At 47.2% G+C, this 14717-nt stretch overlaps 1 protein-coding gene across 1 annotated transcript; it reads right to left on the bottom strand.

Moving 5' to 3' along the window:
* Positions 1-7875: 7875 nt before the first annotated feature.
* On the bottom strand, positions 7876-8640 carry LOC141098491 (olfactory receptor 5G26-like). The gene has a single exon (XM_073586327.1). It carries the CDS (start codon positions 8638-8640, stop codon positions 7876-7878), a length of 765 nt encoding a protein of 254 aa, XP_073442428.1.
* Between the last annotated feature and the right edge of the window lie 6077 nt (positions 8641-14717).

Raw genomic sequence — 14717 nt, 5'->3', positions numbered from 1 at the left:
CTGCATGCATATTCTCTGGGACTGATGGTGTTGTGCAGCAAAGATGGTGAAGCTCCCCACAGGTGGAGCTGGAGTCCCAGGGAAGTGTAGATGTAGTGATGGGGGAAAGGCACAGGCGGTGTAGGTGCTGGTACCCAGATGTAAGGGTGCTGGAATAACTGTAGGACACCAGAGCATGCAGTTCCAAAGCTTTACTCACAGTCTGCAGGTTACACAGATGCCTGCCTCCGTGCTGTGTCCTCCGGGTCAGGACCTCTGCCAACCTCCGGGACCAGAATGGAAAGCTCCCTTCCAACACTCCGCCATGTACCTTCCTGAACGTCTCCTTTCTAGCGCTTGTGGGGGAAGCACCACACGACCGTGGTTCACTGAAACGCCTCCTGTCTAACAGATGTTCCTCAGACTTTACTTGTATGGCAGACAGCTGTAGCCTTTTCCTTCTGCCTCGCACACGTCGATGCTGGGGCCTCCGAGCCTTAGTTGGGTACAGAGCATTTATAGCTGCTACTTCCCCCGGTTTCTGCTGCAGGAACGTCAGTCTCCCTACAAACTCGGAGACCGGAATCCGGACCATGCGCTCCAGCTATGAGTGAGCCTTAACTCTGCTCATCCTCCAGCTCCCCTTCTCACGTCCACATACTTCCCCTTCCCTGCACAGAGTGCCCAAACTTACCTCCTCCCGACCACAGAGAGCAGCTCCTCAGCAGTCAGGTTCAGAGGTCTCCCTGCTGGCCTGGAGTGGGAAATGTGTTGTGTGTTGGTTTCACTGCTAGAGAGATCCTTCGTTGCTCCCAAGCTTGACAACACACTCCCTAGGAGGAAGGCAATGCCACAGTGGCGACCGTACTCTTGGGGACGCCACAAGTGCTCTGAGGCCCAGCTACTGCTGGATGATGCTGCTGGTACATTGACCCAGACCACTACATTCCCCTCGCACTCTACACAGAATCTGACCCAGAGGAAACTCAGGTTCCCCTTCCCGCATACTATACCACCTTACACGGTGACAAAGAGGAAGGTGCAGATGAAAGTGCAGGTTCCTTGAGCAGGTGGGGGGGCATACTCATGGGCGATGGCACTGGCACAGGGCACCGCATAGTACGCAAAAGTGTCTCTGCCGGTGGGAGGGCCTAAACAGCCAAGTGCAGTGAGATGGAAGATGGGGACGACAAGGAGTTCAGAGTAGTGCTGGGATTCCCTAGCAAGGAGACTTATGTAATTGTTTTCAATGTTGGGACAGCAATTTTTGGGGAGCACTATACTCTGGTGAATGATATATGGGGCCCACCATACACTGGAGCATTCCAAAGGTGGACATCAGACACTGGAGCAGCATTTACAGGGCCCATTATACACTAGAGCAATAGAAATGGGGCCCATTATATATGGAGCATTATTTGGGCCCATAAGACAGTGGAGCTTCATCTATTGGGACCAACATATACTGTAGCATTATGTGGAGCTCATAAACGGTTTGAAACATTATATGGGAATAATGATTCTGTATGGAGAAATATATGGGCCTCATTACTCTGCATAGCGCACTAAGCGCTGGCCATAATACTGTATGGAGTTATATACTGTCCGTTTTTGGAGGTATTGGAGAATTTAAAATGGATATCAGTCATGAGATGTAAGAAGTGAAGTATTTTTCATTGTACTATACTGCTATTTCTCTGCCGTATCGGAGCATCATGAGTTGTGGTATGTGTTAAAGGGGCGCTCTTTGGCCCTGGGTCCACGAAAACCTGGAGCCAGCCCTCCCCCCCACAACTGTAGCCAAATAACCCCCATTTTTCAGTGCGTAACTAGTATTATGAAGTTAATTAAGGTTGACAAGCTTCAGTAACAAGAATTTATGCTTTTGGCATTCAAATGGGCACTGTTGGTGTGTTTCCTGTCCTCCTCTCACTGCCGACTTTAATTCTCCATTGACTTACATTGGGTTTCGTGTTTCGGGACGACCCCGACTTTTCCCTATAGTCGGCCGATTTTGCTCGACCCGACTTTTGGAAAAGTCGGGTTTCATGAAACGAAACTCGACCCTAAAAAAACAAAAGTCAGTCAACACTAGTATCATGCAAATTATGCAACACCAAAAATCTGCAATTCTCTTGATGGTCTGGGGCGACCCGCATTACCACCTGGGTCCAAAACTGAGGTTTATTCTTCGCCAAAGGAGTAGCATCAATACCCCTCAAAGGGATAGGCGTCCGCAGAGGTGTCATAGGAAATCCACAACGTTTAGCAAAATCCAAGTCCATCAGGTTCTGAGCTGCTCCTGAATCCACAAAAGCCTTAGCGGAAAATGTGGACAGGGAGCAGATCAGAGTAATTGCCAGAAGAAACTTAGGTTGAACACCACCTACAGCAAATGTGTGTGCAAAACGTTTCTCTCATTTAGGGCAGACAGAAATGATATGCGAGGCATCACCACAGAAGGAACACAGCTTATTACGCCTTCTGAACGCCTGATGCTGCGCCCCAGACAAAACTCTATCACATTGCATAGGTTCAGACATTTGTTCAACAGGTGGCAACACCTCTCGTGCGGTTTTGCGTTCATGCAAACGCCGATCAACCTGAATGGCTAATGACATAGAATCGTCAAGACCAGAGGGAACAGGAAATCCCACCATAGTATCTTTTACGGTTTCTGACAAACCCTTCCGAAAGAAAGCTGCCAAGGCACCATCATTCCAGGTAGTAAGGACCGCCCACTTTCGGAATTTTTGACAGTACAACTCTGCAGAATCCTGACCCTGGCTCAATGCCAACAGGGCGTTTTCAGCCTGATCAATAGCATTAGGTTCATCATACAACAACCCCAAGGCTTGAAAAAATGCGTTCACATTAGTAAGAATAGGATCATCAGGTTTCAAAGAAAACGCCCAATCCTGGGGATCGCCACGCAGCAATGAGATGACAATTTTAACCTGCTGCGCGGAGCTCCCCGACGAGTTAGGCTTCAAGGCAAAAAATAATTTACAATTCTTAAAATTCAAAAATTTAGACCGATCCCCAAAAAACACATCAGGAGTAGGGATCCTTGGTTCAGCAGCATGTGAATGAGCAAGATAGGCGGAAATTTCCCACATTTCAGCAGTGAGCTGCTCCACACGATCAGACAATTGCTTCATCTCCATTGAGCAAGAAAAAAAAATTCCCCCTACGGCCTCAGAGACATAGAGGAAAAAATATACACAAAAAAAAAAAAATTCTGACAACTTTTTTTTTTTTTACAATTCTTTCCTGTTATTGAGTACCCTAGGATCTGCGGTATGGCTGGTGATTCTGTTATGAATGAGTCACCGAAGGAGGAGAAAACAAAAATACAAGCTAAGTCCAGAAAACCAGAGAGGTTGGTAGCTATCGGATTGCAGACCCCTGATCCTATCCACAACAACTAACAGTAGCCGTGGGGGGTTCCTACGATGCCCTAGACCCCTCGATCACAGCCGGAGAACTAAATAGGCCTAAAGAAAGAAAGGGGAAATCTAAACTGCCCCAGAGCAGACCCCAAAGCAATAGGCAGCCCCCAACATATAATGACGGTGAAGCAAGATGAAAACACTAACACAGATAGAAAGATAGGTTGAGCAAACGATGGGGCCCAAGCTAACTAAAAAGGACAGGATAGAAAAGCTACTGTCTGCAATCCGCAAAAAACCCTACCAAAAAATGTCCCAACCGTCTGATAGGAAAAACAGGGCCTGAAGTCGCTAGGACTTCAAAAATGACTATATCAGCACTCAGGTAAATTCTGAAGACAGAGCAAAGAGACAAACTGATCAGAGACAAAAATGGAACTCAGCACACCCCCGACCGGGATGGCTGAACTCCAAAAAACAAGGTAAACAAAACAAAACTAATAAGTTCAATAGCAGAGCAAAAACTTATCTTTGGGAAGCAGGAATCAGACTGGTCTCCAAGAATCCAGCAGAGAATTCACCAGCGACTCAGAAGGGCTTCGGCTGCCTTATATCCAGTCAGCAGTTCCTGTAACCCAGTCATCATCTACCAGATCAGGTGTTTGGTAATCAGCCTCACTACCTTCCTTCACCAGAAGAGGGAGTTCATCAGACATCGACGGTGAAGGGGAAAATGAACTCACAACACCCATGGGTAGTATGAAAGCTGTCTTTGCCTGATCCTGATCTGACATGGGCACCTGCCAGTATCCGCTGGCCAGGTCCAGCGTGGAGAAATGCTTTGCTCTTCCTAAGGCAGACAGGGACTCTTCAATGCCGGGCAATGGATACGAGTCCCTTACGGTACAGGCATTAAGCTTCCGATAATCCACGCAGAAATGCAGAGTGCCGTCCTTCCTCACTAGTACGATTGGAGCTGCCCATGGGCTTTGTCTTTCTGGAATTACACCCTTTTGCAACATCTGTCCCAACATCGTCTTCACCTCCTGATACAGCTGTGGGGGAATCTGCCGGTAACGTTCTCTTATGGGGGCCGAGTCTCCAGGCAGAATTTCGTGAGTGATGGCCGTGGTACAACTGAAATCATCCTCGTGTCGGGAAAACACCTCTATATATCGTCCCAAGAGGGTTTTCACTTGCTGCACCTGAGACTGAGTGAGCTCAGAAAGATCAGCCCACATCTGCTCCAGGATTATTTACCCCCTCTTGGGTATGTTCTGGCTCTGAAGCCGTGGTTGAATTCACTGTAACTGTCCAGGGGTCCCCCCAACAAACTTCCAGTTGCAGCATCTGGGAGGGCAGAATGTCTTCAGGCAATCCCATTACCTTGGCCACTTCACTTCAGGGCCACACGGTGATATCTTGATCTTCTAGGTTTACACACCGAATGGGCACAGTCCCGCCTCATACTGTAGCCAGAGAGCAGACTACCAAGAATCCAGAGGGTAACTGCTCTGAGAAAGAAGGTTCGATCTGTATGTCCACCCCTTCCAAGGGAATGCGAGCCCAGACGAGCAGAGAGACTATTGTTTGTCCGGGTGATAACACGAGCTTCACTGATGAGGGTGCAATCACTTTTCCCAGCACTTCTCCCTCTCGGCACGACTCTTGAGCTTGGGCCGCCCCCACCAGCTGTTGGAAGATTTTCTCCTGAGGGGTGTGGAAGCTCCATTGCTTCAGGGTTTCTTGGGAGGGCTCATTGAAAATTAGACTTCCGAAATCTTTAAGCATATTCATCCCTAATGTGACTTTATGTCCACTGCTCGCCTTCCCTTGAGTCAGCACCACACCCCTCCATCCTAGGTCTTTGCCACAGAGAGAAACCTGCATCCAAGCTACCCCTGCGACCGGGATTGGCAACTGATTGGCAGCCATCAATTTTATCACAGGTCCCCATTCGGGTCTCATAGCTTCAGGGAAGTGCTCTCGGAAATAGGCCTCAGGCATGGTAGTCACTTGAGAGCCTGTATCCACCAAACATCACACAGCACACCACTCAAATTCTGCCCAGATCAACGGGAACGTAGACACTAAATTTGTGGGACTTCCACTACTACCCTGTATATGTTCCAGCTCCAAGCGGCGTCCCCCCCGGCTCGGAGCCCTCTAGTTTAACGGGCGGCGGAGTTGGCTCCTCCCTCACCGTGGACATTCTCGTGCCAGGTGTCCTGTCTCCCCACATTCATAACAGGTGAGGGGTGACTGTTGTCAGTACATTCTGGGATCACGGTGGGGCTCCACCCCAGAGCGATTTGCAGCAGCTTCAGCCTTTCTCTTAACTTCCGCCAACTCTCCTTTTATGTCCTGCAGTTCTTTCCTCATCTCTTCAACCCATTGGGGCTCTGCCACCTCACACACAGATGCTTCGTGCACTGAGCCTTCACCACCGGGACTGCCACTCCTTGCTCTTGCTCCCGCGTGCGCGCCTCACTCCCTATTTCAGAAAACGTCAGGCGAGGATTCACCTGTACGCGCTTCCGAAGGACCTGCTTCATCAGGGTGTCATGCAGTCCAGTCACTAAAAGGTCTCTCAACGTTATGTCTATGGGGCCCACTCCTACACCGTCCTTCCTAACAATGGCGGTATGTAGCTCACCCTCCCTCTGCATATGGTTAAACAGGCGTTTCATCAGTTCCCCATGAGTCTCCTCTAGGATCTGCAGGACTTTGCCGAAGGTATCGCGTTCCCTAGGGGTCCGTAACATTACCGAGTCCTGGGCTTCCCCATCTAAGGCCATAATGGCCACCTCAGCCTCTAATGCAGGGGTCATCAGGTGCATTCTCATCATGCCCCGTATCCGCTCGGTTCAGCTTCACAGCATGGTGTTACTACCGGTGTACTTTGGCAAATTATTCAGTATGGCCGCAATGATATGCTATGACTTGGGCCAACCCCAACTCCTTGATCTGCTGCCTCCGTGCTGGTGGACTGCATCCTGTCGACTACGCCAATTGAGCAGAAGGTAGAGTAAGTGTTAATGGGTGTTTTTATATAACAAAAGCAAAAGATGACAATGCTTGCTCCACGCAGGGAGTTGATATACATACAAGATGCACAGAAGTATTGCATGTGCAGAAATAAAAAAAAACAGTATAATGGCAGTTGCAAATGGCAGGAAAGGGAAAAAAAGTAATGTTCAACTTATCAGACCCTGTAGTCCGGAGGGAGGTTGTTGGAAGATCCCACGATGGCACCACAAATGGTGCATCACGTTGAGGAAGCGGTCCTGGATCTACCGGAGGCACTGTCTCTTGGTGGCGGCAAGGAGTCCGGGAACTTTTAGTGGGCCACTGTATGTCCAGATACCAGTGGCTGTTGTTCCTGCGAATGAGAAGGGATCCAGTCTCAAGGCCGCAGCAGCGACTGTAGAGGTGAAGGTGCTGACGCGGGCTGTGCACCCTAAGCTGTCAGCGGTCAAGAGTTGTGCAGTACGTTCAGTGTTTCCTGTCCGTGGTCGCGTAGCGTCCGGCAGCGGTAAGCGGTCACTGGTGCTGTAGCTGGATGCTGGGGAGTATACACTCAAGTGTAGTCTACCTTCTGTTACACTCAAGTGTAGTCTACCTTCTGTAGGTTCGCCCGCAGGGAGGGAGCAAAACTTTTTCCTGCCGCAGCTCCCGCCAAAAGCCCCGGGTTCCCGCACCCAGCCCTTTTTTATCACAGACCCGCCCTTGGCAGTAGGGGTCACAGGTCTGTTCTCGTCATGTTCTCTGTTCCTCTGCAACATTAGTGGCAGTCCCAATGGTGTCCCAGAGACACCGTTGCCTCCATTGTTCCGATCCTTCTTCCCACAGTTACATGCACAATTAGAGGGTGGTTACATGCAAAGTTAGTGGGTAGTTACATGCAGAGTTAGTGGGTGGATACATGCAAAGATAGTGGGTGGATACATGCACAGTTAGTGAGTGGTTACATGCAGAGTTAGTGGGATTGAGCATCTAAGTAGATAAGCAGTTGAATAAATTGGATTCTCTTACTAGAGACTGAAAGTCTGTACTTGTTTCTTGGAGGGTTAAGCTCTGCTGAAAATGGTGGAATACACCTAACATGCTTCTTGGTCTAGGCTAACCCCTGTTCGTGCTACCTTGTTTGTCTGGTTGGTGTATTATGGTGCACAGCTATTCCCTTTTCCCTGGATGGGGGAAGGGTACATATGGAGGGCGGATTCAGGAGATAAGGCAAGGTACAGGTCCCCAGCATCTTCACCTTCAGAAGTTAATCAAGGAATAGGGTGAGCTAGGGCGCGATAGGAACAGGGAAGGAGCCCCTGGTTCAGGGTTACCCGACAACAGTGTTGTGACAGTTACATTGTGTTGTTTAAGTGTTCCCTTTAGTTTTTTGAGCAGTGTATATATAGATATATACATACATAGCTATATATAGGATAGTTGCAATCTTAATGATCATATAAAATAAGATTTCTGATATGAAAATTGTTAAACTTCCTCATATTTCTTCCTTTTTACTAAAAGCATATCTTCTTAGGGCCACCTTTATCTCCTTGTTCCTCAGACTATATATTATAGGATTGAATAACGGGGTAACAAAAGTGTATAGGAGAGACAGGACTTTGTTAGCATTCAACAAATTTCCTTTCGATGGGACTACGTACAGAGAAACCAGTGTCCCATAAAATATTCCTACCACGGTCAGGTGAGAGCTACAGGTAGAGAAAGCTTTTTGGCGGCCAGAAGTGGATGGGATTTTGAGGATGGTGATAAAGATATAAATGTAGGTCACAGTGATAAAAACAAGTGGAAACAATGTTAAGGGAGTAGCTAATAGTATATTTTCCAGAATCACTGCTGATGTGTCCGAGCAAGAAAGCTTAAGAAGAGGAACTAAATCACAAAAGAAGTGGTCAATGATGCGAGGTCCACAGAAATCTTGTTTACTTGTCATGATAACAGTCACTAATGAGATGGTAAAGCCCAAACCCCAACATACGACAACAAGCTGAATGCACAGATTGGGGTCCATGATATAGACGTAACGCAAAGGGTTGCAGATGGCCAAGTATCTGTCATAAGACATAACAGCAAGAAGAAGACATTCTGCAACTAAAGAAATTCCAAAGATCTCAAGTTGAATAAAGCATCCAGCAAAGGATATGGTGACACCATCATTCATGATGGCACATAACATCTTAGGAACAATATTGGTAGTAAACATGATGTCGAAAATGGAAAGATGTCCCAAGAAGAAGAACATTGGATGTTTGAGATTAGGAGATATTGACACCAGTATAGCGATCATGACGTTCCCAGATATTGTCACACTGTAAAATGTAAGAAATAATAGGAAGGAAGGGATTTTGAGCTTGCGGTGCATTTGTAATCCTATCAGAAATATGTCTTTAACTGTGCTGTGGTTGTCTTCATTCCTCTGCAGATATTAAACACAATGTTAGTATACTGAACATTTCTTTTGTAGACAATATCCAAGAGTCACAAAATCATAAAACTCAAATCCTGTTATTTGCTTCATGCATCATCATGATCCTAAGAGGTATCTTAAGAATTGGGGTCATCAGAAAAATTATGTTTAAATTATTTTTTTTGGGTTAAACACATGTCTTTTGTTTTTAATGTTTATCAATTTTTTTCATATCATGATCAGTGTTAAAATAAAAAAAATAGAAATCTTGCAATTTTCACACTAAGGCTTTTTTAGATTCTTACTTTTTGTTCTTTCAGGAATTCCTCACATACATTAGCAGCTTGAATCCCTACTTTTGTCAAATACCTCATTTTAAGGGTTGTGTCATAACTATTTTCTTAATCAGGAGAAAAATATCTTGACCTCTTGGTTATGACTAGTGATGAGCGAGCATGCTCTGAAGTGCTTGGGGCTCGCTCCAGCATCTCGCTGCTCGCGATGCGCCGAGCATTTCCGGGGTTGCTCGGTGGGAGCTTTGGTCCACGTCCTGCATGTTTAGCGCTCTTTAGAGCACCAATCAACATGCAAGGATTGTCTGCCACCCACTGAAATGCAGTGGTTGTGGCATTACAGTGATTGGCTGGCTGCACAGCGTCATCAAGTCTATATCAGACCTGGTGCCACCCTGCTCATCACAGTCAGCTCCGGACTTAGACAGTGTAGGGAGACTTGATACAGAGATAGGGACAGATTTGGTGGTGTATAAGTTAGTGTGGGTATACCATATTGAGTACACAAATCCATCTAAAACAACAGTCCTTCTGAGGACTAATTACGGTGTATATAGATATCAGTGGTGGGTAGGCTAGGCAGACATTGTATGTGGCATACTTCATTGCATACGGCAAGAGGGTTCATTCCATTGCTGTCTGCTGCTGCTGCTGCCTATTACAGATATTTACCGTATATACATAGCCCCAGGTATTAGTGGCCAGGAATATTATTTTTGCATCTTAATCCTGATTAATTTCTTCAAAACCAATCCAGAGCACACCTTTTTTTGCTTCACTTGCTTGTTGGTAGTGAATAATACAGCCAGATCTTTTTCAATATTACAGCATGAAAATCCAGCGATTTTAAACAGGGGTTTGGCCATCACAGCGATCACATCTGAGTGCGCAGAAAATTCTACCATTTTTGGGCTACTGTCAAATATTGTTGTAGTGTCTTATACAAGTTATTGACACAAGTTTGCTGAAAAAAAATAGTTACCTACAGGCCAGCTATTTTAAATTCAGCAATTTGAGGTGACTGTGCAAAATATTGTCCTCCATTTAAAATGGGCAAGGCGCGTGGCAAGGAACGGGGAACTGGACGTGATGGAGATGGTGCATGCAGAGGCTGAGGCCGAGGCTGGGGGCAAGCTGAAATTGTGCCACAACAAACACCCACATCTTCTCGCCCGATCTTCCTGTCCCAATTACTAGGGGACCGCAGCAGCACTCCACTATTGAACCCAGAGCATTGTCAAAAGGTTGTTGGCTGGATAGGGGATAATGCTCCCAGTCACTTTGCGACCAACCTGGTCAGACATGGTCAAGTCTGAGTAGCTGTGAGTCTGGACTGCATATTCCTCACCCTGATCCTCCTTCCTCCCACCATGCCTAGTGCCCGGAGACAACAGATCCCACACTTGGATACTCTAAAGGGTTGTTCACTTTTCCACTTATAGATTTGGGATTCTCGCCTGGTCCACTTGAAACGTGGCACGAGGAAATGGCATGTAGCGATGCCCAAATATTTGAGCAGCCACAGTCACATGAAGGCGATGGTGGGAACGTGTCACAAGAGGTGGACGGATATGAGATCCAATTGCCACAAAGTCAAAAGGAGGACCATGGTGCGGAAGTGGAAGACGAGGTGGTAGATGATATAGTAACTGACCCAAGCTGGCAGGAGGACATGCAGAGCGAGGACAGCAGCACACAGGGGGAGGGAGGGAGGCATAGCATCACAACAGGCAGGAAGAAGCAGTGAGGTGGCCGCAGACAGAAGGCAGTCAACTCTTTCTCGTAACACCAACACGACGGAAGTTGCCAGTCCAACTCTTAGGTCTTCTCGAGTATTGTTTGTTTTTTAAAGACTCTGCCGATAACCCCAAAAAGGCCATTTGCACCACCTGCCATGCCAGCATCAGCAGGGGTAGCAAATCTCCCATCTTGACCACCACCAGCATGATCAGGCACATGGTAGCAAAGCACCTGACTTTGTGGGCCGAACTCCAGGGTCCACGAACAGTGTCTGCGGGTGACACCATTGCTTCTTCTGCTGTTGTGCTTGAATGCCAATCCCCTGTCCATGGGCATGTGAAGATGCCTCCTGCCCTGCACCTGTCGGTGCACACACTCAATTAGCACCATCATCATGCACGTCCATATCCTTGGCTCAGTGCAGCATTCCAGTTATCCATACCTCTGTCCTTGGAACGCAAGCGCAAATACGCAGCCAACGACCCACAGTCCACACTACTAAATTCACACATTTCTCGGCTGCTTGCGATAAAAATGTTGCCTTTTAGGCTGGTGGAGATGGAAGAATTCCACAACCTGATGGCGCCGGCCATCCCTCGATACTCAGTCCCCAGCCACCACTAATTCTCCTGGTGTGCTGTCCCCGCATTACACAAGCACGTGTCCCACAACATTAGCCGTGCCCTCAACAATGCAGTTACTGGGAAAGTCCACCTAACCGTGGACAAGTGCTTGCGGGCAGGGATGCTACATCTCACTGACGGCACACTGGGTTAACATAGTGGAAGCCGGGACCCAGTCGGACTTTGGAATGGAACACATACTCCCGATGCCGAGGATTGCGGGCCCTACATCTATCAGGGTTGCCCCCACAGTCTACAGCTCCTGCACCTCATCCTCCTCCTCCTCTTCAGCCTCCATTTCCAAAATTACCACATCAGTCACAAGCTGAAAGCACTGCAGCACTGCCTCAGCCAAGCTGCAACAGGCTGTGTTGAAGCTAATATGCTTTGGTGACAAAACGCACAATGCTGAAGATTTGTGGACAACTCTGAAAGAGCAGGCAGATCTGAGGCTGACACTGCTGAACCTACTGCCAGGAATGGTAGTGTGTGACAATGGCCAGAACCTGGTGGTGGTTTTGAGGCGATCTCACACATGTACCATGCCTGGCAAATGTGCTTAACCTTGTTGTTCACCGGTTTCTCAAAAGCTACACGGAGCTGCCAGATCTGCTTGTGAAAGTACGCCGCCTGTGTACCCATTTTAGAAAGTCAGCTACAGCTTCCACCGCCCTTGCCGTGCTTCAGCAGTGATTGCGGCTTCCGGTTCACTGACTGGTGTGTGATGTCCCCACACGTTGGAACTCTACACTGCAGATGTTGGGAATGTTTTGTGAGCAGAAGAGGGCAGTTGCTGACTACCAGCATCAACAAGGTCATCGGTATTCAATTCAGACTCCACACATAAGACCTCAGCAGTGGACATGAATGTCAGCCATATGTACCATCCTCCAAACCTTTGAGGACTCCACCAAGATGATGAGCATCGATGACGCCATAATTAGCATCACCATCCCACTTATCTGTGTTCTGAAATGCTCTCTGCTCACAATCAAAGAGGATGCATTGCAGCCGGAGCATGATGAGACCGAGCAAGGAACCATATAGGGTGATTACACACAGCCCAACCTCATGTCATCCCAAAATGGATTGGGTGACAATGAGGAAGAGGAGGAAGAACAGGAGCTAGTTTGATGTGCTATAGACAGTACTACAAGAACAACTTTCAAACCGTCTGTTCAGCGTGGATGGCCTGAGGACAGGGAGGAGGAGGAGGAGAGCATGGTCAGTCATCCTCTTGGTGAGGGCATGGAAGTTTTGTATGTTAGCAGTCTGGCACGCATGGCTCAGTTTACGTTATGCTGCCTTTCCCGTGACCCTCGCGTTCTCAAAATTTTGGGTGACAGTCATTACTGGTTGGTGACACATCTAGACCCACGCTACAAGGAGAACTATCTCTTATTCCAGAGGCAGACAGTTCGCTGGAAAACCAAGGAGTACAGGCAAGAGAGACACAAATCCAATCCAGCAGAAGCAGGGGAAGACTGGCAAAGTTTTGGGAGACTTTTCTCAGACCCTCCCATCGCATTGGCCCTGAGGCGCGGGGTACTTTCACAAGGAGTGCAAAGTTTTGGAAGATGCTTATTGAGTACATTGCTGACTGTACCAATGTTCTCCGTGATTCCTCTGTGCCTTATAAATATTGGGTATCCAAGCTGGACACGTGGCATGAACTGGCTCTCCAATCCTTGGAGGTCCTGGCCTGCCCTGCCTCTAGCGTTTTGTCAGAGAGGTAATTTATTGCCGTTGGTGGAAAAATAAATGATTGATAAGCGCATCCGCCTGTCAACTGAAAATCCAGACAGGCTGACGCTTATGAAAATGAACAAAGGCTGGATTGGGCCAGACTTCTCTGCACCACCGAATGATAACAGCGAAACATGAACTCCAATATAGTGTATTTTTTTGGAGCGATATATTCCCATGGGCCTCTTCACACCTACACATGGGTATACGCTTCCTGATTTGGCCTATTTGCTGTTGTCCTCCTCCTCATCCTCGTCATGCACCACCACTATATTACCAGGGTGACCGTGGTCCGTGATGAAACACCCACATCATTTTTTTGAGGGTGTTTATGATGCCCGTAACCAACATTTTTAGACAATATGTTGATGTATACCCCCAAGGGGAAATGTTTGTCAACCCATACACTTACTGCATGGGCATTCCAAGTATAGGAGACCCGCTCCTTTGTAATAGGAACAGATATTATGAGGCCCTCTTCCACATCTCGTCAAAGGGGTATTGGTGTGCAACCAAATTTTTGGCAGCCCTTGCATTCACTGCATAGGCAAACAGTATGGGAGACTCACTACCTAATAATGGTAACATTGTTTTCATTAAGCCCCTCTTGTACATCTCGACAAAGGGGTATTGGGATTTCTGTAAAAATAATGCGATTGTTTTCCAAATCCCTTCTCACTCATTTCTATTTCCCTGCCTTCAGCTGCACTAATCTCAGACCGGACTCAGTACCTCTGTGTTACTATCTGGGGAGAAGCTGCTACAGGAGCTCGTTCTGATAAGGCCTCTTTCACACTTCAGTTTTTTACAATCAGTCACAATCCGCCAGGTTTTGAAAAAAACGGATCCTGAATTTTCTTTTGAGGATCCGTTTTTTTCCCCCATTGACTTCCATTAATGGCGGATTGTGACGGATTGCTGTCCGTTGCATCCTTTTTTTTTGAGGATCCGCCAAAAGTTGCTGTCCGTCACCATCCTCAAAGATTTCAAAACGGAGCTTGCAACATTTTTTTCTCTGGCGGATCCTCCAGACACCCATTTAACCCGAAATTCTTTCTGGGTGCCGGACAAAAAAATAATTCTCTCTCTCTCTCTCTCTCTCTCTCTCTCTCTCCTCTTCCCGGCCAGCGGTTCCTTTAAATTTCCTGATTTTCAGGATCCGTCTGAAAACGGATCCTGTGCCATCCGTTCACATCAGTTCAGAACGGATCTGCTTGTCTGACTTTTTGGCGGATTTGAACTGATGCAAAAAACTGAAGTGTGAAAGAGGCCTAAGCGGAACACTCAGAATAGAAAGGAGCTGACCATCACTGCCATAATCTGTACTCCAAATAAGTACATTATGATATCAGTGCTGCTAAAGAAAAGTAAATAGAAAAGCAAGCAGGCATTTGGAAACCACTTACATGTTTTTTTACAGTAATGAAGACAAATTCCCTAATAAAATGTTTGTAAACTTTCATAGCTTTCCATACTGGACAAAGAAAAAACGTATCTTTAAAGGGTCAGC

This window comes from Dendrobates tinctorius, unplaced genomic scaffold, assembly GCF_039654945.1.
Source record: "Dendrobates tinctorius isolate UK_male_01 unplaced genomic scaffold, ASM3965494v1 ptg000092l, whole genome shotgun sequence".
In the NCBI taxonomy this organism is placed as follows: Eukaryota; Metazoa; Chordata; class Amphibia; order Anura; family Dendrobatidae; genus Dendrobates; species Dendrobates tinctorius.
This window is presented reverse-complemented; position numbering and strand designations above follow the sequence as displayed.

Bases quoted from the DNA above. Each gene is read 5' to 3' on its own strand.
- LOC141098491 (XM_073586327.1), bottom strand. From the start codon at position 8,640: ATGTTCTTCTTCTTGGGACATCTTTCCATTTTCGACATCATGTTTACT.